At 39.8% G+C, this 23,322-nt stretch overlaps 1 protein-coding gene across 4 annotated transcripts in view; it reads left to right on the top strand.

The window, feature by feature from the left end:
• The first annotated feature begins 15,233 nt into the window (after positions 1-15,233).
• Positions 15,234-23,322, top strand: part of casd1 (CAS1 domain containing 1) — a 67,321-nt gene continuing 59,232 nt past the window's right edge. Inside the window, exons 1-2 of one of the 4 annotated variants that reach the window (XM_028817075.2) lie at positions 15,234-15,679; positions 21,638-21,734. In XM_028817075.2, the coding sequence (XP_028672908.1) occupies positions 15,391-15,679; positions 21,638-21,734 (386 nt within the window). In that variant the 5' untranslated portion in view covers positions 15,234-15,390. Of the gene's footprint in view, positions 15,680-21,634; positions 21,735-23,322 lie in introns of all 4 variants that reach the window. The other 3 variants (XM_028817074.2, XM_051935822.1, XM_051935820.1) reach the window with 3 other exon arrangements.

The following is a 23,322-nucleotide window of genomic DNA, read 5'->3' as shown; positions in this document are numbered from 1 at the left end:
AGATAGATAGATAGATAGATAGATAGATAGATAGATAGATAGATAGATAGATAGATAGATAGATAGATAGATAGATAGATAGATAGATAGATAGATAGATAGATGCTTTATTAATCCCAAGGGGAAATTCACATACTCCAGCAGCAGCATACTGATAAAGAACAATATTATCTTATAGAGTGATAACAATGCAGGTATACAGACAGACAATAACTTTGAATAATGTTAATGTTTACCCCCCCAGGGTGGAATTGAAAAGTCGCATAGTTTGGGGGAGGAACGATCTCCTAAGTCTGTCAGTGGAGCAGGACGGTGACAGCAGTCTGTCGCTGAAGCTGCTCCTCTGTCTGGAGATGACACTGTTTAGTGGATGCAGTGGATTCTCCATTATTGACAGGAGCCTGCTCAGCGCCCGTCGCTCTGCCACGGATGTCAAACTGTCCAGCTCCATGCCTACAATAGAGCCTGCCTTCCTCACCAATTTGTCCAGGCATGAGGCGTCCTTCTTCTTAATGCTTATTGCAGATGTTGAAGGACGCCAGCCTTCTAAGGAAGTATAGTTGGCTCTGTCCTCTCTTGCACAGAGAATCAGTATTGGCAGTCCAGTCCAATTTATCATCCAGCTGTACTCCCAGGTATTTATAGGTCTGCACCCTCTGCACACAGTCACCTCTGATGATCACGGGGTCCATGAGGGGCTTCATTTCAGAATTTAACGCCATTATCAAACTGCAGCTAATAGCAAAGCTTAAGGCCTAAGGACTGAGCATCGTCTTGCAGACCTTTGGGAAATGCACAGCACACTGGAACATTCTAGGGTTTTATACTCAGCTTGTTGCTGTTTCCATGTTTGTATGTGATTGTGTTGCCAAGAATGACACAAAACCTATTACATTTGCTGACAACACAATGACAAGACAGTTAGCTGGGAGGAAAGTTCTCACAGAATTGTGTAATAAGAACCAATATCAGTAAAATAAAGGAGATTATTGTGTATTTTAGAAGCAAGCTGTCCAGTTCAATGTCACTAACCACAGGAATGAAAAATTTAAAAAAGATCTCTTTAATATCTTTTTAGTTTCTCCTAGACAACAATGAGATCAAAAAAGAAATAAAATGGAAACTTTTTTTCTCTCATACTTCTCAAAATTATCCCGGTATTCTGACAAGTGTCACCTCTTCAGTTTCAGCAGAGATCTCAGCAAAGTCACACAATGAGCTCACAGATTTTTCACATTGCGTCTTGACATTTGTTTGCATTTGAATGTATTTGCATTGTGTGCTCAGTAATCTATGGTGAAATGCATGGAGAGTTGTTTGTGGTAATAATATATTGCTGCGCTCCAATTAGATCATACTCATTCTAGAAGAAAAGGCAGGCAGTGTGGCATAGTGGTTAAGACTTGACAGATGATGTGGGGTCAAATCCCACTACTGGCATGGTGTGACCACAAGAAAGTCACTTCATCTGCCTGTGTTCTAATTGGGAAATCAAAAGAAATTTAACTGATCGTAGCTCAAATGTTGTAACTCACTTTAGATAAAGGCATTAGTCCATTGATACAGTAAGTATAAAAATACAAAGTCTTGAAAGGCATTAAAACAAAACAAAAAAGAGACCTCATAAACTAAAACATGCTATTCATACCATTTTACCTCAGTTGTATCTCATGTCTCCGTTTTGTCTAAGGAATTTAAGGAGAAATATCTGTGATAAAGTTAATGAGAATCTCTTTTAAGTCTCATGAGACATCAAAGATCAACCTTTTAGCAGTAAGATTTTGCTATGGGTATTCATAAAGAGGACATTTTAAAAAAAGGGATATTCTAATGACGGCACAGTGGCGCTGCTGCCTCGCAGTAAGGAGACCTGGGTTCGCTTCCCGGGTCCTCCCTGTGTGGAGTTTGCATGTTCTCCCCATGTCTGCGTGGGTTTGCTCCAGTTTCCTCCCACAGTCCAAAGACATGCAGGTTAGGTGCATTGGTGATTCTAAATTGTCCCTGGGTGTGTGTGTGCCCTGCGGTGGGCTGGTGCCCAGCCCTGGGTTTGTTCCTGCCTTGCACCCTGTGTTGGCTGGGATTGGCTCCAGCAGACCCACGTGACCCTGTGTTAGGATACAGTGGGTTGGATAATGAATGGATGGATGGATGAAATTCTAATGTAAAAGATCACTTACTTATTTTCCTTTGTTTTCATTTTGGCATCATGGTAAGTCAGACACACTGTGCAAAACTGCTATATTTAACAGATCTGGCTTTGCACATTATTTCCATGATCAGCCTTTCCACAGTTTTAAATGATTAGCTTGCATTGACATTACTAAAATAAACAATCGTGTGATTCTTAAACATACTTCTTCACAATGCATTTCAGGGCAGATCAACCCCCCCCCGCACCACTGACCTGCTCAAGGATGTGCAGTTGTACTAAGAGCAGATTTTTAAATATTTTAAAAGTACCTCTCTCCCGCTGATTCTGGTCCAATTCGCTCATGAACCTGAGATGCCCGATTCACTGCTTTTTAACACTGTAGCATGTAATCATCCACAGCAATAAGCAAAAGCTGATTTCCTTTTTCATTTATGATATACAGTAACTGCTATATTGAGATGGTTTTCCCTTTCGTATTGTAGCAGTTTTAATAACATTATTTTAAAGAGCCTTTTCAGTGTCAGGATTGCTCATTTAACTATTTCAGCCAACACGCGGTACAACACACAGTAGTTGTCTGCTGACTTGACAAAGACACTTCATCTGACAGCAGTGAAGCGAGAAATTCCGGTTCATGCACGGAGGAGTCTAGCTGGGGTTGAGATAGAATTTTCTGTGATCGCCTGACATTTGCAGTGGTTTACTAACTACAGTACATCACTAAAGTTAAATAGAAATGCTTGTGTATTTTGTAGGGGCTTGGCTCTTGCAAAGAAAGGTGTGATGTTACTAGGCAGTGACTGTAGTAATATACTAAACAGTATACCTCACGCATGAAGAACTAAATAGTACCAGGAAATCCTTTTCAGTAATGACACCTGTTAAATAGAACAAGTACTACAAACAAATTAAGAAATAACTCAAATAATACAGAAAAAAAGACTGCTGCAAAAATTTTCATGTTCTGTCATATTGTTGCAGTTTTAATTCAAAATGTATTGAAACAAAACATATTATACCTTAATCTTTATTATGGTCTGTGCCACTATGCATGCAATTACAAAAGGAAACAACTTTATTTTACCCAAATTCAAATATGTGTCAAAATACAGAGTCTTTCTATCAGTGCAGGATTTACGTATAAGCTACACAAGCTATAGCTTAGGGCCCCCGCCTTCTTGGGGGCCCCCAAAACAAATTGTCCGAGTGAGCAATTGTCATATATACTTAAATATACTACAGCATTATTTGTCCCAATCAGGCCCGGCCTTAGGCATAGGCGAAGTAGGCGACCGCCTACGGCCCCGGAGTCCGGGGGGCCCCGGATCGACTCCTTGGTCTAATTTTCACGCATTTCACAGAGCTTCCAGGGGGACTCCGCCCCTCTCAGGGGGTCCCTGGACACCCCTTTCGCCTAGGGCCCCATAATACCTAAGACCGGGCCTGCTTTCAATCAATGAAAGTGTGGATGTTTGTTTCATGAACTGCCATTCCACGTAAAGTTGATTCCTGCCTGACATTCAGTGTTGCTCATAAAGACTCAACTCAAAGAGATGAATGAGTTTTATTAATCCCAAAACGTGACCAAGAAATATCTGTGATAGTTACTGTGTCAGAGTTGACAGACAGGCATCCCAGCTGGGTTGCTTGCTGGTACTTTTCCCCTGTGGGGAGGCCATAATGGAAGGTCAAAGAGAGGCTGCCTCTTGGGGCCGTGTATCCCCCCTATACACAAGGTGGCAGCATTTGTAACCCCATAGGGAATACGGGGAGTTGTAGTCCTGAGAGGCAACCCTTTTGAATTACTTTGGTGCCACTGGTAGGAGCTGCAGGGGAACGCTGTCCCTACTTTGGTGAACTTCCGCCTGGCCTGGAAGTGATTTCTTTGTGCAGTGCTTTGACCCCTGGAAGTCCTCCCAGCTCCAGCATAAAAGATGCCACCTCATTTGCCTTAGTGAGTCCAACTAAGGAGGCAAAATGACACTTGTATAGGAGTGGTGGAGAAAGACAGAAGGTGACTAATTATGTGTTATTTACTGTACCAGACTGATTGAAGCCAGTGGGAAAAAATATACATTAAACTACCTCATATTTTACCTGAAATGGTGTCTGGTTGAGTTGTGTCTGGTGTTGGAGCTCTGCTTGCCCCCTGATGGTCAAACTATTTAAAATGTATTATGTTACATATTGCTTTCATTATGCATAAGCACTGATGCTGTGTTTTTCACATGGTACATTGTTATTAGATATGCATCACAAAACATTTCAAGGAAACTGTGTAAATCAACACCATAGTTCTACTATGAAAGGTTGTGCTCTATAATAATAATAATAATAATAATTATTCTTGATCGTCTACCAAAAATATTTCATAATAGTTTTTTACTTCCTGTTCAGAATGTTGATCTCATACATTGTTTTATCCCTTAGTTCTAATGTTTTTTTGTGTGGACATTTGGCTAGTTAGACTACAAGGTTTCTGGGAAATCTACTGAAAATCTATCACTGCAATATAAACTGAAACAAAAGACCTTAGGAGATTGCAACCCACCAGTAAGTTGCACAGAAAAAGAAGAATGAGAAGAAGAAGACCCCAATGTTGATCACTATGAATCATTGTTTCAAGTGCAGACAATATTATTCCTTAGGTAAACCGTCATGTTGATTCATCACCCACAATATAAAGGGCATCTTCAAGGCTTATGAAGGATAATTATAGAATTATGGTTGTGATCCTTGCTAGAATAAAGACTCACAAAGAACACACGTGCTTTTTGCATAGAGACCTGAATATTCTGCATGATGCCGTTGGTATTGGAAACTGGATTTTTTGATATCAAAAGGCAGAGATTAACTGGCCGGCGGCATGGTGGTGCAGTGGATAGCGCTGCTGCCTCGCAGTTGGGAGACCTGGGGACCTGGGTTCGCTTCCCGGGTCCTCCCTGTGTGGAGTTTGCATGTTCTCCCCGTGTCTGCGTGGGTTTCCTCCCACAGTCCAAAGACATGCGGTTAGGTGGATTGATGATTCTAAATTGGCCCAAGTGTGTGCTTGGTGTGTGGGTGTGTTTGTGTGTGTCCTGCGGTGGGCTGGCACCCTGCCCGGGATTGGCTCCTGCCTTGGACCCTGTGTTGGCTGGGATTGGCTCCAGCAGACCCCCGTGACCCTGTGTTCGGATTCAGAGGGTTGGAAAATGGATGGATGGAGATTAACTGGGACAGGAAGTTGACAAATTCAGACTGACTACACAAAAGTCTGAGTCATCTCTATATGCAGTATTATTATAAGAATTTGACTTTTTTGATTGAGGATGCCCTGTAAATTACATTAGATTAAATAAAACTTGATTTGTTCCCAGAAGGAAATTTGGATTTTTACAGAAGTTCTTTAAATAATTGAATACATAAATAGATAGATAAATAAATATATACAGTACTGTGTATACACAGACTATGGTCTAAACACACACCAGAGTGATTTAAAAGAAAAAAGAAATTAAAAAGCTTCTAACTTGTCAGTTACAATCCCAGTGAGGCATCATGTAGATGTATTGCTCTTTGTATAAAGGAGCCCCCTTTAGTGATTCTTGACACACTTTTACTTTTTTGTTGGCTGAAAGCCCCCAGTGTTAGTGTGTCAGAGAGAGGATGTGCAGTATTGTTCATAATGGCACCGAGCTTTGTTTAGTTGCTACTTTCTTCAGGGGGTCCAGAGTATGTCCCATAAATGAGTCTTCCCTTTTAATTAGCTTGTTGATTTGGTGGGCCTTTCTTGAAGTGATGTTACCAGAGCAGCACAGAAAATTGCACTGGCCATCATATATATCATTATTCAAATCAAATCTTTTTTTTTGTTACATACAAATTATAAACACAGTAGTATTCCAAAAAATTAACCAAAATAAGTGCATAGTGTCCATAAAATACCCTTTTCATTTTATTAAAAAACACAAAACACACAAATTAAATACATAAATAAGAACCTCAGTGTGTAATGTGTAGCCAGCTTGAATCAGCTGCTTTATCCATGATGGTACCTTTGGAGCAGCCGGTAGTTTTTCAAAATGTGGCGAAAGGAGCAGGAAAAAAAAAGGAAATAGTTGTGTCCAAATATAGAATGGCTATTTTGAAAGTAAAGAACCCAAGGTAGTTGACTTCTTTCAACTACAGACCTTTCATGTTCTACAATACTCTATTACTGTAGCTAAACCGTCATCTAATTAGCCAGCTCTATTGGGTTGCAAAGAGTCAAGGAAACCATTATCTCTTACCTGCTAATATTTTGCTAAAAATGATTAGCTCACTATTATTATGACTTTGTCAATGGATAAAATTTGGTTGTGTGCCCCTCGAGATTAAGAAAGAACATTGGGATACCAGAGTGAAGTGTGTTAAATTAGACTGGAATTCTCAATTGGCAAGAGTGTATTAAACACTATTTGTGCCTAAATGAGATAAATAAAAAGTTAAGTATGAAATAAATAATCACGTGAAAAAGTGTAGTGATATATATAAATGAGTCATTAAATTTTGAAAGATTACAACAATGTATGCAAAAGATTGATTAATTTCTTGATCGATTGATGACAAAACCAACTTTTGAAATAGATAATAAGCTATTTTGAAATGTGCTGTCTGGAAAAGTTAATATGACATATAAATAGACTTTAAACATAAGATAATTTTAAATAAAATATGTAAAACTCAAATGCAAGTACATTAATGATGTAGCATTTAATGATAACTACAGTAGTATTAATATTTAGTATTATCAAAAATTATGTTCTGTTTTACAGTTATTTTACAAGATTGATTTATTTATGTAGTTCAGGTATAAATAAAAACATTTGCTGCATTCTCATTTTAAATGAGCACTAATATGATACTCTTATAAGAATTAGAATGAGAGACAAATCTATGCCATAAATAATAAATGTCTCTGTTTCAGTTGGTCTTTCTTGTATCTCTGTTTATTTTAACCTTTTCACAAGAAACCCTTAGGCCATGGAAATATATAATTTATATTGAAAATGAACAAAATGGTAAGCTAATTTGAAAAAGTCCAGTTCTTTTAAAAAATGACACAACCCCACCTGGGAAGCTGGCTTCGGCCCGTAATGTATTCATTCATTTGTGACTTGTAAGTAACTATCAAAAAAAAAAACACATAATAAATAAATTAATGTAATTAATGTAAAAAAATATTGCAATTGTTTCCTATGCAAAAATGAATGCTAAATTCTGATCACAATCAGCACTCTAGAGCTTGACGGTGATGCAGTGGAAGACTCCTGTTTCACAGTATCAGAAACATGGCCTCAGTTTTTGTGTCAGACGTGCATTTTAGATAGAATAGCAAGTTCGTTTTGTTTTGGTGCCAGAGAGTGTCCTCTAATAAAGGGCATCCCATCCAGGATGTATTTCTGCCTTTCGCTCAGTCCTGTCAGGGCAGGATGGATGGATGGATGGAATAAGGTTGAAGTGTGCAAGTGTGTCCTGCGATGAAATGACTTCCGTTCAGGTTTTTACTCGCGCTCATTAGCTTCAGACCCTGAGTTAGGCCTTGTGTGTGGTGTTCACATTTTTGTAACTCAACTGGTGTTCATGGGTCTGGTAGACCCCAACAACATCATTGGGTTTTGAAAACAATAAAAACACATCATTTTACTGTATGTTGAAATACGTAACACATGTTAACTTTATCTCACTTACAAACAATATAGACAGCAAATGTGTGTTTAAAATTTATCTCTGCTAAATCACATTTATCAATGAAAGTGATATTCTAAAATGTGATTTTTGTGTAGAAATCAATAATAATCAAGACAGCTGGAATATATCATATTAATCTTAAGCAATTGTAAAAGGCACAAAGTTTTCAGAGTCATTAATGTTTGTAGTTTTGAAATTAACAAATTGGAAGAACAAAGTTACTACAGTGTGTGATAGACGGCCGGGGACCTTACCCCACCAGGAGACCTGGAGAAGCAGGGGCCCGGAAGAGGAGCAATTCTTACCCCGGGACGCAAGAGGGTAGCCCTCCGAGATTGCATTAGAACCTTGTGGGGACCCGTGGTCATCGCCAGGGGGCACCTGGATGCTTCAGAAGCCATGGTATGCAGCATTTCTGCAACACCAGGAAGTGCTGCTGGACCAGGAAGCAGGTACACCCGAAGTGCTTCCGAGTGCCCATGCAGCACTTCACCCACACCAGGAAGTGCTGCAGGAAAGTCATCAGGGAGCACCTGGAGCACATCTGGGTGCATTATAAAAGGGGCCGCCTCACTCCATTCAGAGAGCCAGAGTCGGGAGGCAGAGGACAGAGCTTGAGAGGAGTGGAGGCAGCAAGAATAAAAGCAGTAGAAACAAAGAAAGTAAAGGAAAGTCTGCACACCACACGAAGGACAGAGTTTTTATTTGCACATTGCAAATGTATGTTTTGCACTTGATGCAGGTAAATTGCATCTTTCTGTTCTTCTTGGGTCCACAATCATTTCAGCATTTCCTCTTGATGCTACTGGCAACAAGCTACAATGAGTAAAATGCTGGTTAGTTCTAAATGTCTACTAACACACTGTGTCATGCATGTGTGTGAGAGGGTCACCATCCAGGTTCGTCAAAGGTAAGTAGTTACCATCACAGGATACCAGGGGGCGCAATCACTGACTCTCATGTCTCTTCTGTCACCCACAGCAAAGAGAAGATGCCCAATGAAGGCAACTGACCCCACCCCTTGCCATCCAGCAGCTATAAAAACAAGACGCTACTGGAAGGAGGCATGAGAGAGAGTAACAGAGAGAGCATCCTGATTGGTTTATCTTTTTCGGCTAAGTACACCTATCAGTTTTCTCTGTGGGAGGGCTTTGCAGTCGACCTCTCTCTCTAATCTATCAGTTTAGTATGGTTGTCCTGCATCACCATGGCAGACTTTATGAAAAAAAAGATATAAAATGCATTTCACTTCAGATTATATGAAGGTGTACCCCTGCCTCGTAGCAGTAAAAAGTAATGAAAGTGCAGAGTGCTGCACTGTTTGCAACAGTGATTTCAGCATTGTCATAGGTTAAATGATTACAAAAGACACACTGGGGTGAATTTAACAGGTGTCATTTGTTCATTATCATAGCTAATGTCCTTTGAACTAGCTGGCTAGCTGCCAAGGACATCACAAGACCAATCTCCCTGTAAACTCGCATAAAGCTGTGATAAAATTAAAATGACTCTATGACTTGAATAATACAGGGTGGTGCAGGGAAACGGGAAAGTTTCAATTGACATTCAATGCACGAATAAACACATTATAAAATACATTTAATTATGAAATGTGTTGTACAGGATATGCAATTAATGATGGTAATCAATATTCATTCTGATAGCATCTAGACAAGCCTCAAAACATCTGGAACAAAGTCCTTATGGAGTGATGAGACCAAAATTGAACTTTATGGTCACATCCATAAACACTATGTTTGGAGAGGATGCAACAAGGTCCATGACTTTGAGAACAGTTAAGGAGGAGGTGAAGTGCATCAGAAATAGTAAAGGGGAATTAAAAGATACAGACAATGAAATTGCAGATGTCCTAAACTTACATTTTTCTGAGGTGTGAGCAAGTGGATAACCTCCCAGTGGTAAATGGGACTACTAAGGAGGTACTGAGGGATTTGGAAAATGTAGAGGGAGAAGTGCAGCTCAGATTAAATAAGCTGAAATCAAACAAATCACCAGGACCAGATGATATTTACCCTGAGTTCTTAAGGAGGCTAGAGAGTACATATATAAACCTTTGACACATATTTCTAGGAAGTAACTGCACACTGGAGAGGTTCCGAAGGACTGGAAAATGGCAAATATCATCCCATTATATAAAAAGGGTGACAGGGCAGATCCAAGCAACTATTGGCCAGTAAGCTTATCATGCATCACAGGAAAATTAATGGAAGGAATTATTAAGGATAAGATTGAGCAACACCTGGCAAGGACAGGAGTTATTCTGAACAGTCAGCATGGGTTCAGAAGAGGGAGGTCGTGTTTTACTAACATGCTGGAATTCTATGTGAAGGCAACAAAAGGATATGATCAAAGTGGAGCTTATAATATTACCAGTAAGCCCACGATTCTCAAAACAATCACAAATCCAAGAATGGCAATCACTTTCTGTTCCCTCCGATATTTGGAGGGATGAAATATCATGGAGGGTGGTTGCATCCGGGCAAGTGTCATTTAATTAAATAAGCATATCTGTACTAAAGCGGTTTCGTTTTGTGGAGCCGCGATTCCTTTGCCTCTGCTGACACCGACTGCTGGCACAGTGGATCACAGCAAGTTTAGTTTACAGGTTGTGTTGTTCAGGTGCTACCCACTGGCCCTGGGAAGTCGCTGGGTTTGACTCTGGGTCGCTGAGGGGCTGTGCGCATGCGCCTCGGTGCGTCCTGCGTCCGAAATGAAAAGTGATGGAGGGTGGGAGCGTCCTGATAAAGTTTTCATTGAATTAAATATAGATATTTTTACTAACATTAACCAATTTATTAAAACAAAAATGGAATTGTAATTGTTACATCATGTAAGTCTAAAATGTCTTTGAGTTGTTGTACTTATAAGTAAAAACAATATTGGAGTGGAAATGTTTAAATGAAGTATATTGGAATTTAAACATTCATAAAATGGTAAATACAAAATAGTTAATCAAACATCTCTTTATAAACAACATTTTGAGTAAAGATGGTTTGCTGTGCTCGAACATAAATATCAACTACAGTATGTATTGTTGAGTTAGCTTTCCTGCATTGATTAATGGATTAAACTCGTCTCTTACTGAGAGTCTGTAGGAAAAATATTCTTTCATTGATACCCGTGATCTTTTCTGTGCTTGATTTTATTTATATCTGCAAATGCCAGCACTCCATCCTTCCTGGCCAGTTGGAAACAAAATGGGGTATGTCAAAGTATCAAGTTTAGGAAAACAAATGTCCACACATTGGAATTTAGGTTGGTTGGTTCCATCAGGACGTAAATGCATGACAATATCGCGGTGAAACGGAGGCTCACCGTCTTTACTTTGAAACACAATTGCCACTTCATTAACGATTGGAACATTGTATCGTCTTGGATCGTGTTCTTTGTCCTTTATTAGCACTAAGGCAATTTTAGTTGGTGCCACACCATCCGCCTGTGCTTTTGTATTGGCTTCTTTTTCAACCTCATGTAGCATCTTTATAGAGTTTGCTAATGGGTGATTGTTTATGACTTCAGCTACGTTTCTCATTATGAGCTCTGTGCATTGCTTGTTTTCAGGAAAGTTCATTCGTTGATAAACTGCGTCATCTAGATCTAACACGTACATTTGTGCAAATTTGCAGTGGTGATTTGGCCCAGGGTGCACTGTTCCAATCCGATGCAATATTTGTCCACACACGCGAAAGCAGTATGGGCCATTCCCAGGTGGTGGCTTGATATTTACCCCGGTAGATGCAAAAGCAAATGAACTATTGTAGGATCTAATGCATTCCATAAAGCTTTTACTTTTGGGTACATTGCTAGTCAAAAGCTTCCATAAATATTCAGAATATTCATCCAAAGCAGGCAGCTTAACTTGACCTTTTTGACAACAACGTGTAAACTTATCAGTTGTACTGCCAGTTTTTTCTTCAAGGAAGTTAAGTGAATGACAATGACTGCAAATGACACTCATTAATCCCAATGAATTTTCATGAACAGTGGACTCATTATACTGTAGAATGCGTCCTCAGCTAACTGGCGGAATTGTTCAGCGTCTGTCCATCGTTCCTGTCTTTGGCTTTTTCTTTGTTGGAATACTGAATGACTTTGTAGCCCTTGTGCAGTTTCTTTTGGGATCCGTGCCTCTCTTGCATGTAGTGTTTCAGAAACGTGTTGTAGGCACGTTCGTTCATGGTTTTCATCCCTACGGGCTCGTTTTTGTATTACTAATCGTTGAGCTCTTTTCTTTGTTGTTCTGTGGCTGTGTCGTTAGGTAGACGTCGTGTACTGTTAGGAATCAGAATTCAACTTACTTTTAATACTGATTTACCGTCATGTGATCCAAATATGCCACACTGACTGCTGGCACAGTGGAGTAGAGCAAGTTTAGTTTAAAGGTTGTGTTGTTTGGGCGCCACCTACTGACTCTGGGAAGCCGCTGGGTTTGACTCTGGGGCGCCGATTCGCTGTGCGCATTTTGTATTTCCGTTACTTGAGGTGTTTCGTTTTGGAGCCGTGACTTCTTTGCTTCTGGTGTTTGTAAAGCACGTTGTAGGAGCCTCCGTTTATTGTTTTTATCCATGCGGTCTCGTTTTTGTTTCTCTGTTACTGAATTACCGTTATGTGATTCAAACATGCCACACAGACTGCTGGAACAGTGGATTAGAGCAAGTTTAGTTTACAGGTTGTGTTATTTGGGCGCCACCTACTGACTCTGGGAAGCCACTGCGTTTGACTCTGTGGCGCCGCGGCGCAGTGCGCATGCGCTTCAGTGCGCATGCGCTTCAGTGCGTCCGCCGTGCATAAATTAAACTGTCGTTTAGTAATATAGATTCATCTTGACTTTCAGAAAGCATATGATAAGGTGCCACATGAGAGGTTGGGGATCAAACTAAAAGAAGTGGGAGTTCAGGGGGATGTTTTTAGATGGGTGCAGAATTGGCTCAGACACAGGAAGCAGAGGGTGATGGTGCGAGGAACCTTATCAGAATTGCCCGATGTTAAGAGTGGTGTTCCACAGGGGTCAGTGCTAGGGCCACTGCTACTTTTAATATATATAAATGATTTAGATAGGAATATAAGTAACAAGTTGCTTAAATTTGCAGATGATACCAAGATAGGTGGATTAGCAGATAATTTGAAATCCATTATATCGTTATAGAAGGACTTGGATAGCATACAGGCTGGAGCAGATTTATGGCAGATGAAATTTAATGTCAGTAAACGTAAAGTATTACACATAGGAAGTAAAAATGTTAGGTTTGAATACACAATGAGCGGTCGGAAAATCAAAAGTACACCTTATGAGAAGGATTAAGGAGTCATAGTGGACTCTAAGCTATTGACTTCCTGAAAGTGTTCAGAAGCCATTAAGAAGGCTAACAGAATGTTAGGTTATATAGCACAATGTGTGGAGTACAAGTCCAAGGAGGTTATGCTCAACCTTTATAATGCACTGGTGAGGCATCATCTGGAGTACTGTGTGCAGTTTTGGTCTCCAGGCTACAAAAATGACATAGCAGCACTAGAAAAGGTCCAGAGAAGAGTGACTAGGCTGATTCCAGGGCTACAGGGGTTGAATTATGAGGAAAGATTAAAAGAGCTGAGCCTATACAGTTTAAGCAAAAGAAGATTAAGAGGTGACATGACTGAAGTGTTTAAAATTATGAAGGGAGTGCAGTGCATTAGTGCAGTGGATAGAGACTGTTATTTTAAAATGAGTTCATCAAGAACACAGGGACACAGTTGGAAACTGTTTCGCACAAACAAACAAACTTTAGACAAAGAACAATAGACAATTGGAATAAGCTACCAAGTACTCCAAGTAGTGTGGTAGACAGTAAGACTTTAGGAACTTTCAAAATTTGACTTGATGTTTTTTTGGAGGAAATAAGTGGACAGGACTGGCAAGCTTTGTTGGGCTGAATGGCCTGTTCTCATCTAGATTGTTCTAATGTTCTAATGACGAAAAGTACACACCATCCCTACTGTGAAGCATGGAGGTGGGTCTCTGATGTTCTGGGAGTGTGTGAGCTACAGCAGCACAGGTAACTTAGTGAAAATTGATGGCAAGATGAATGCAGCATGTTACCGGAAAATATTGGAGGACAACTTGCATTCATCAGTCTGGAAGCTGCGCATGGGGCACACTTGGATCTTTCAACATGACAATGATCCAAAACACAAGGCCAAGTCAACACTTTGGTGGGTGCAGCAGAAAAAAGTGAAGGTGCTGGAGTGGCCATCGCAGTCTCCTGACCTCAATTCATTGAGACACTTTGGGGAGATCTCAAACGTGCAAGACAACCCAAGAATTTACAGGACCTGGGGGCTTTTAGCCAAGAAGAATGGGCAGCTATACCACCTGAGAAAATCAAGTACCTCATCCACAACTATCACAAAAGACTGCATGCCATCATTGATGCTAACGTGGGCAATAAACAGTATTAAGAACTAAGGGTATGCAAACTTTTGAGCAGCGACTATGTCATTATTTTCCTTATTACTGTGTTTTGTTTAATGGTTGTGCTGTTCTGTGATGATTCATAGTTTAATATGGATTCCATTAAAAGTAAATGAAATGTCTGCCCAATCACTCATCTTTTCTTAAATGTGTGGTACACATCTTACAAATTCTGCCAGGGTATGTAAACATATGAGCGCAACTGTATGCATATGAGGAGTGTTTAATAGTTGAGGTTTGCGATTAAAGAAATTGTGTTCTTAAATGAGTGTTTAATAGTTGAGGTTTGCGATTAAAGAAATTGTGTTCTTAAATATTCAGCCTTTCAGTGAAGTACCTCCTTGAAATGAGGTTCCGCAAGGTGGGATGTCAAGGATTGAGAATTTGGAAACTATGCTTCTAAAGTTGTGTTTTATAGAAAGTTTCCTCTAAACACCACCAGTAATATGGGTCACACAGTATGTACTGGATAAAAATGAATATGTTCTTCAGCAAAAGTGAGCCAAGGACATTGATTCTCACGTTGGAATAACATATGATGTATCCTTTTTTCTTCTTAGTATACATTTAAAATGTGTTTCACGGACCCAAACACCACACAAGGGTTAAAAGGTGGTATGGAAAATGACAAGGCACAGTTCTTTAAGTCGCATCACAAATCAAACAGCACGATGCTGCTTTGCTTTAGTTTCAGTGACATGAAACTCGTGTCAGGCATGACCTACAAAAAGTTAACAACCTGCTGGCAGACAACTCCTGCTTCATTGTTGTTCATTTCAAATGCGCTCCTTGGACTGTATCCAAGTTCAGGTTTCAGTTGTCTTGTCGCGAAGTTGTTAAACGTGTTACCACGTAATTTTTATTGCACTGCCTGGCCTATAGACCGTGCGCAGAGCTCTGACATTACATGTCAAGAAGACTGGTTTAAACTCCTCGGAAACCGTCGACACTTTTTTTCAATATTAACACACTGGACTTTTTCTTTTCAAAACCCAAGTCGAAGTAATTTTGAAACGCCACTTCAGTTCAAGTGTGTTAAAACGGCTATGCAGAAAGTGCGATGATCGAGCAGGCAGCCCCAGCGCTGGGAGCAGCACCGAGCAGCACAGACGCTCCTGACGCTGCACCCCCTTCGGCCGACTCTTCCGTGCTGCCACTTCGCTACTGCTCCTCGGCGGCTGCTCGGCTATCTGATTGTTGTCATGGAGGAGCCAAGATGGCGGTTTTGGCCTATAGCCTAGGCAAGCGAGAGATTAACCAGCATTTTAGCATCAAGAATGCCAAGCTTCTTGCCCTCGTCGCTGTGGTGCTGCTCACTGCACTTCACTCCGTCCGTCTGTATTACGGAGGTAAGCATTGTGGAGTCGGAATGGCACAGGCTGCGATATTTGTGGTGTACGAAGTCTCCTTTGATTATTGCTGCAAAGAAATGTAATAATCTTTTCGCTTCGGTGGCCAAGGTTTTTTTAACTTGCAAATCTGAAGTGTAGGCAGCGTTGATTGCTTTGTTCTATATTAGAAACGTTAGGTACTACACCATCGGCAGCGCGCGCGCGCGCTCCGTCCAGCTGTCAAACGTTGGCTGTCAGCAGGCGCGCCGGCCACATCTCCTTAAGAAAATCCGTGAACTCTTGAGTGGGTCGCCTTTTCTGTGGCAGCAGGCTGCTCGACAGCACAATGAGCCCTGCCTGGAAGTGATCGCGAAGTGGGTAAGCCCGCGAGTCCCATGAAAGCTCCATTCGGATGTCGAGCCCCCATCCCGGCATCGATGACAGATGGTCCACCCGCTCCTGAGCTGGCGTTCACTCGCCAAGAAAACTTAGCTTTTATTGTTTAACAGGAGAATGAACCGAAGCCCCCATGTAACGAACTGTAGTCCCCAATAGCTTTGAAATGTACGATTACATGTCCGGGGAAAGGCGGCTTTATCGCGATGATCCAATGCCTTCTTTGAACATCTGTCACCATGCAGTTTTAGTGTTTTCCGCCTTTGAATGTACTGAATAAAGAAAGTGGGATGCGAAACTCAAAGACCAGTAAGAGGTCCTCTCTTGTCTTTTGCTCTGTACTTTCAAGATGATTAGATCGTTTGTAAAAGGGTAAACAGTGGAGAAAGTTAAGGTAAGGGATGGAAAGGTGTGGATAACAAGATGTTAACGTTCCTGCTCACGACCTTAGAAATGCCAGATATCCTTCCAATAACGCAGAGTTGGTTTACCTCTGACAGTAGACTTAATTAATCTTAGCCTTATCACTGGTGAGAGAAGTCATCTCCTTAAACAGATCACTAAGCATGACTTTCCTTAAGTTCTCACCAGTTATGTTTTTTTGTGATATATATATATATATATGTGGTGTTGCTCCGTTCTTCATGAACATACCCTTCATCTCAGATCATGTGCACTATATCAACTGAATGTACCCCTTCTGTTCTAGGAGGTGAAGGCTTACACTTGATCAGTTGTGCTTCAGTGTCATGGCTGGAATCAACTATGTTTATATATTTGTTGATCCTTTTGATGAAATGATGTTTGGAATGAAAAAGAAACTCACTGTTCACATGCCATGCCCTTGAAACAAAAATGGATATGCTAGTGATAACGCATGCTGTGCTCCAATCTCACTTCTTCATAGATCTTTAAAAAGAGTGAATCATCCTTAACTTTTAATTAAATTGGTTTCTAATTAAGGTTAGTCATACATTTTTCAAAAGAAAAGTAGTTTGTTTCACAAGACTCTGGCCTTGGTAATCCAACCTGGAACTGTTGTGCTTTATATTGCACTGTCATTAAAGCAAAATTAAATTGAGTTGAGGGTAGTTTGTTTGATAAAGTTATTAAAAATAATAGAGATGTGTGCTACAGCCAGTGCCGGTGCTAGACTATTTTGTGTTCTAAGCCAAGCTTATTAGTGCTCCAACCGACTGCTCGGTTGCTAACCCGTGTACCTGTGTCAACCCATCCCCCATATTATCTTTGCTCTAGGTGAATGCCTAATATGCCTTAATGATGGCACTGGCCATGGCTACAGCATGCCTACTGCAGGAATCCAAAATGCCAGTCTCTTTGTCTGCAGTGTTATGTCTCAAGTATATCTCAGGCTAGCTATTTCAATAAAGAGTCACAGCTCTTTAATTACAATTGCTCTTTGCATTCCACTGTGTATGCCGCCCAATGTCAGCTATAGGCCCCTGAAATGAACGCCTTTATGCATTCTTTGAATGCTTCTTTTCCAATAACATTTCATTTACTGAACGTATATCCCCCCAGTATGTATTTCCCAGGTGTTTTCTGCTTTTGTAACAGAATGCTAAAATGGTCATTGTAATAATTACTTATGCTTTGCAAAAGGAGGAAAGAAAAACTTAATCGAAAATAAGTGGCTGAAACGGAAGATATGGAAATTTACAACAAACCCTTCATAAAACTTCAGAGCATCACACAGCAGGACAGCTATAACAGGCCCGGTCTTAGGTATTATGGGGCCCTAGGCGAAAGGGGGGCGGAGCCCCCCTGGAAGCTCTGTGAAATGCGTGAAAATTAGACCAAGGAGTCGATCCAGGGCCCCCCGGATGCCGGGGCCCTAGGCGGTCGCCTACTTCGCCTATGCCTAAGGCCGGGCCTGGCTATAACAATAAGAAAAATGTGAATGTTTTGTGAAAATAGAAAGAATGTATAGATCCAAGTGCAAAAATGCCCTGCCTTACCCAGTATAGTTGTTTTATCTCAACATGAAAAGTCAAGTTATATATTGTAACACAGCACTGAGTGAGTGAAATGGAAGCTGACTCCATTTCATTTCCTTGCATAGTGCTGCCCTGATAACAAGCAAACATTGTAGACAACAGAAAAGTAAACACACAAGGCAGATGTTGGTCCGCAACTGTGCCTAACTCGCTAAATATCCTTGAAACAAGCATGCTTCTGTGATCCTGCTTGCTAGGGCTCTTAAACAGACTTGAGTTTCATCTCACTAAGAAGACATTTTGTTGCAATGCCAAGCGGAAAATGAGCCAATTTTGGCTTTTTTTTCCTATGTGAAACATTCTTTTTGGGCAGTTTTGTCATCTGACTTTCATATACTCCACATATGTGCACATCTTTAGCATGTAGTTTGTGTGCTTACTTTACATCTCCTGTGTAAATTAGTAGAAGGAGAGTTTATACAGCAAATGACATTTAGAAGACATAATTGCTTTGACGCAAGTCATTTCTGTAAATACATTCAGTTGGAAGCAAACCTTCCCACCCACTTTTGCTGCAAAACTCAAAGAGACAAAGCCACACCCTCTGGAAATATCAGGAATTTAAGAAAAAAAAAATTGAAGGAGAAAAAGTCTGATTGAATTTGTCAGTCAAGCTTGCGACTCTGTCAGAGAATTTAGACTTCACCTGAGATTTTGTTGCTTTAAATTATTAAATTATACAGGTACTAAAAACTGCTGCTTATCTACATTAATATTTTAAACATGATAGCAACTAAAAGTTAATCATATGTACGATTTCAAGTAACATCAGACCCTTACTATCTTAGCTATATTTTCATAAGCACGTTTACACAAAATTCTGCTTTATTTTGTCTTAACATACTTTAAGAAATGGTCACGTTAGATACAGTATACAGTATATACAAAGAGGCTATATTTTAGGTACATTTACCTGGTAATCATTTAGTCCTGCATAGAGCCTCACAAATTTGTCTGGAAATGGTATTAGCATGGTGTTGAATGTGAGGTGTATGGTTGTTGATTCAAATGTAGTAAAAGTAGTTGAAAATGGCACTGATTAGGTTTTTTGTCTGCTCTCAATGTCTAGTCCCATTTTATTCTATGCATGTTTGATAGGAATGAAGTTTAGTGAATAATGTAGTCTTTTTGCTTTCAGGTTATTTAAGTATTCCTCACGTTACTTTGTACCATTTTTAACATTTGGTTTATGGGCTCAGTAACACTTGTAATCAGACCAACTAAACACATTAGCGTTTTTGCAAGTGTGAAGTACTGGACTATACAATGTACAGTATATGGTTCTTTATTTGCTTTTGTGGAGCCACTGAACAATTTTGGTTTACTGTTAGTAATATACTGTATAATCCAGGCAATTGGGATAAAAGGAATTTAATTGGCTGAGATGTTTAGTTTTACCTCCTCATATTTAATAAAAAGGCTATCCATTGAAGTATTATATACAGGTGCTGGTCATAAAATTAGAATATCATGACAAAGTTGATTTATTTCAGTAATTCCATTCAAAAAGTGAAACTTATATATTAGATTCATTCATTACACACAGACTGATGTATTTCAAATGTTTATTTCTTTTAATGTTGATGATTATAACTGACAACTAATGAAAGTCCCAAATTCAGTATCTCGGAAAATTAGAATATCAATTAAGACCAATGCAAAAAAAGGATTTTTAGAAATGTTGGCCAACTGAAAGGTATGAACATGAAAAGTATGAGCATGTACAGCACTCAATATTTAGTTGGGGCTCCTTTGGCCTGGATTACTGCAGCAATGCGGCGTGGCATGGAGTCGATCAGTCTGTGGCACTGCTCAGGTGTTATGAGAGCCCATGTTGCTCTGATAGTGGCCTTCAGCTCTTCTGAATTGTTGGGTCTGGCGTATTGCATCTTCCTCTTCACAATACCCCATAGATTTTCTATGGGGTTAAGGTCAGGCGAGTTTGCTGGCCAATCAAGAACAGGGATACCATGGTCCTTAAACCAGGTACTGGTAGCTTTGGCACTGTGTGCAGGTGCCAGGTCCTGTTGGAAAATGAAATCTGCATCTCCATAAATTTCGACAGCAGCAGGAAGCATGAAGTGCTCAAAAACTTCCTGGTAGACGTCTGCTTTGACCTTGGACCTCAGAAAACGCAATGGACCAACACCAGCAGATGACATGGCACCCCAAACCATCACTGACTGTGGAAACTTTACACTGGACCTCACGCAACGTGGATTCTGTGCCTCTCCTCTCTTCCTTCAGACTCTGGGACCTTGATTTCCAAAGGAAATGCAAAATTTACTTTCATCAGAGAACATAACTTTGGATCACTCAGCAGCAGTCAAAAGGCGAGACGCTTCTGACGCTGTCTCTTGTTCAAGAGTGGCTTGACACAAGGAATGCGACAGCTGAAACCCATGTCTTGCATACGTCTGTGCGTGGTGGTTCTTGAAGCACTGACTCCAGCTGCAGTCCACTCTTTGTGAATCTCCCCCACATTTTTGAATGGGTTTTGTTTCACAATCCTCTCCAGGGTGCGGTTATCCCTATTGCTTGTACACTTTTTTCTACCACATCTTGTCCTTCTCTTCGCCTCTCTATTAATGTGCTTGGACACAGAGCTCTGTGAACAGCCAGCCTCTTTAGCAATGACCTTTTGTGTCTTGCCCTCCTTGTGCAAGGTGTCAATGGTCGTCTTTTGGACAACTGTCAAGTCAGCAGTCTTCCCCATGATTGTGTAGCCTACAGAACTAGACTGAGAGACCATTTAAAGGCTTTTGCAGGTGTTTTGAGTTAATTAGCTGATTAGAGTGTGGCACCAGGTGTCTTCAATTTAGAACCTTTTCACAATATTCTAATTTTCCGAGATACTGAATTTGGGACTTTCATTAGTTGTCAGTTATAATCATCAACATTAAAAGAAATAAACATTTGAAATTCATCAGTCTGTGTGTAATGAATGAATCTAAAATACAAGTTTCAGTTTTTGAATGGAATTACTGAAATAAATCAATTTTGTCATGATATTCTAATTTTATGACCAGCACCTGTATACTCAAATTAATTATAAAAATAGAGACAGAACAGAAAGCTTAATTTCATGAATTATCAAAATATTTCTATTGTGAAAGCATTAGTAAAATCATAGCGTTTATTCAGTTATAATAATAATAAATTCTTTACATCTACATAGCAATTTTCTCACTACTCAAAGTGCTTTGCATACTCCACGCAAAACCCATGTTCTCCTTACTGTGAGGCAGCAGCGCTACCACTGCACCAAAATAAAAAAAGCCAGTAGTTGTTCATTAGGTTTTGTATTAGTTCACAATCAAGGCTGTGTTTAATATTACATACAGTGTAAACAACATGTGTATAATTTATTTAAAAAAACAAAAAAAAAAAACAAATCTGTTGCTCACATTCAATGTCTCTAGTTTAATTTTCCACAAGGTTTTTTATGAATAAATTTTTAAAGATCTTTTTTTTTATTTATGTTCAAGATCATTCAGTAAAAATTTTGAAATTATTGTTTTGTTATTTTTTATTTTTGTAAGTTATTTATTTATTTTAGCAGATGATGACACATGTAACTGGCTTCTTTCCAGTGGACGATTCCTTGGAGAGAGTGTGTGGCAACCTTATGGTTGCATGATGCATAAATATAAGCGCAGGTGAGTACTTTTAACAATCAGGTAGTGGGTACACGTGTGAAAAGTCCGATATAAAGATATTTTAAGACACTGCAATATGTTATGTGGTTATTGGTGGGAAGTTTTTTTTTTTTATTTTTCGTTTTAGTTTGCATGTTTTCCTGGCATTTTTTTGTTTGTTAGGTTAATTGCTAAGTTATTGTGTGTGTTTTTTTCCATTCCTGCCACCAAGTCATCATTTCACCCTGATTAAGTTATTTTAAGTTCATCAAACCAGTTGTTCCTATATGTAATTTGGGTGACAAAGACATTATATAAATAAAGGCAGCATCTCCCGCAGGAAAGAACTGCTGCTGCAGTACAAGATGAAGGTTATAATCTAAAAGTTTTAAGATAGTGTTTAAACTTTCTTATTAAGGGAGTGAAGATTATAGGTGATAATTGCCATGTAGTCCACAATACAGTCATATGAAAAAGTTTGGGAACCCCTCTTAATTGTTTGGATTTTTGTTTATCATTGGCTGAGCTGTCAAAGCAGCAACTTCCTTTTAATATATGGCATGCCTTATGGAAACAGTAGTATTTCAGCAGTGACATTAAGTTTATTGGATTAACAGAAAATATGCAAAATGCATCATAGCAAAATTAGACAGGTGCATAAATTTGGGCACCCCAACAGAGATATTACATCAATACTTTGTTGAGCCTCCTTTTGCAAATATAACAGCCTTTAGACGCCTCCTATAGCCTTTGATGAGTGTGTGGATTCTGGATGGAGGTATTTTTGACCATTCTTTCATACAGAATCTCTCCAGTTCAGTTAAACTTGATGGCTGCCTAGCATGAACAGCCAGCTTCAAATCATCCCATAGATTTTCGATGATATTCAAGTCAGGGGACTGTGACGGCCATTCCAGAACATTGTACTTCCCCCTCTGCATGAATGCCTTTGTAGATTTCGAATTGTGTTTTGGGTCATTGTCTTGTTGGAATATCCAACCCCTGCGTAACCTCAACTTTGTGACTGATGCTTGAACATTATCCTGAAGAATTTCTTGATATTGAGTTGAATTCATCCGACCCCAGTCCCTGAACTAGCCACACAGCCCCACAGCATGATGGAACCTCTACCAAATTTGACAGTAGGTAGCAGGTGTTTTTCTTGGAATGCGGTGTTCTTCTTCCGCCATGCACAGCGCTTTTTGTTATGACCAGATAACTCAATTTTTGTCTCATCAGTCCAAAGCAATTTGTTCCAAAATGAATCTGGCTTGTCTTAATGATCATTTGTATACAACAAGCGACTCTGTTTGTTGCATGAGTGCAGAAAGGGCTTCTTTCTCATCACACTGCCATACAGATGTTCTTTGTGCAAATTGCGCTGAATTGTAGAACGATGTACAGATACACAATCTGCAGCAACATGTTCTTGCAGGTCTTTGGAGGTGATCTGTGGGTTGTCTGTAACCATTCTCACAATCCTGCGCATATGACACTCCTGTATTTTTCTCGGCCTGCCAGACCTGTATATAACAGCAACTGTGCCTGTGGCCTTCCATTTCCTGATTACATTCCTTACAGTTTAAACTGACAGTTTAAACCTCTGAGA

The sequence above is a fragment of the Erpetoichthys calabaricus genome, chromosome 13, assembly GCF_900747795.2.
Source record: "Erpetoichthys calabaricus chromosome 13, fErpCal1.3, whole genome shotgun sequence".
Lineage (NCBI taxonomy): Eukaryota > Metazoa > Chordata > Cladistia > Polypteriformes > Polypteridae > Erpetoichthys > Erpetoichthys calabaricus.
This window is presented reverse-complemented; position numbering and strand designations above follow the sequence as displayed.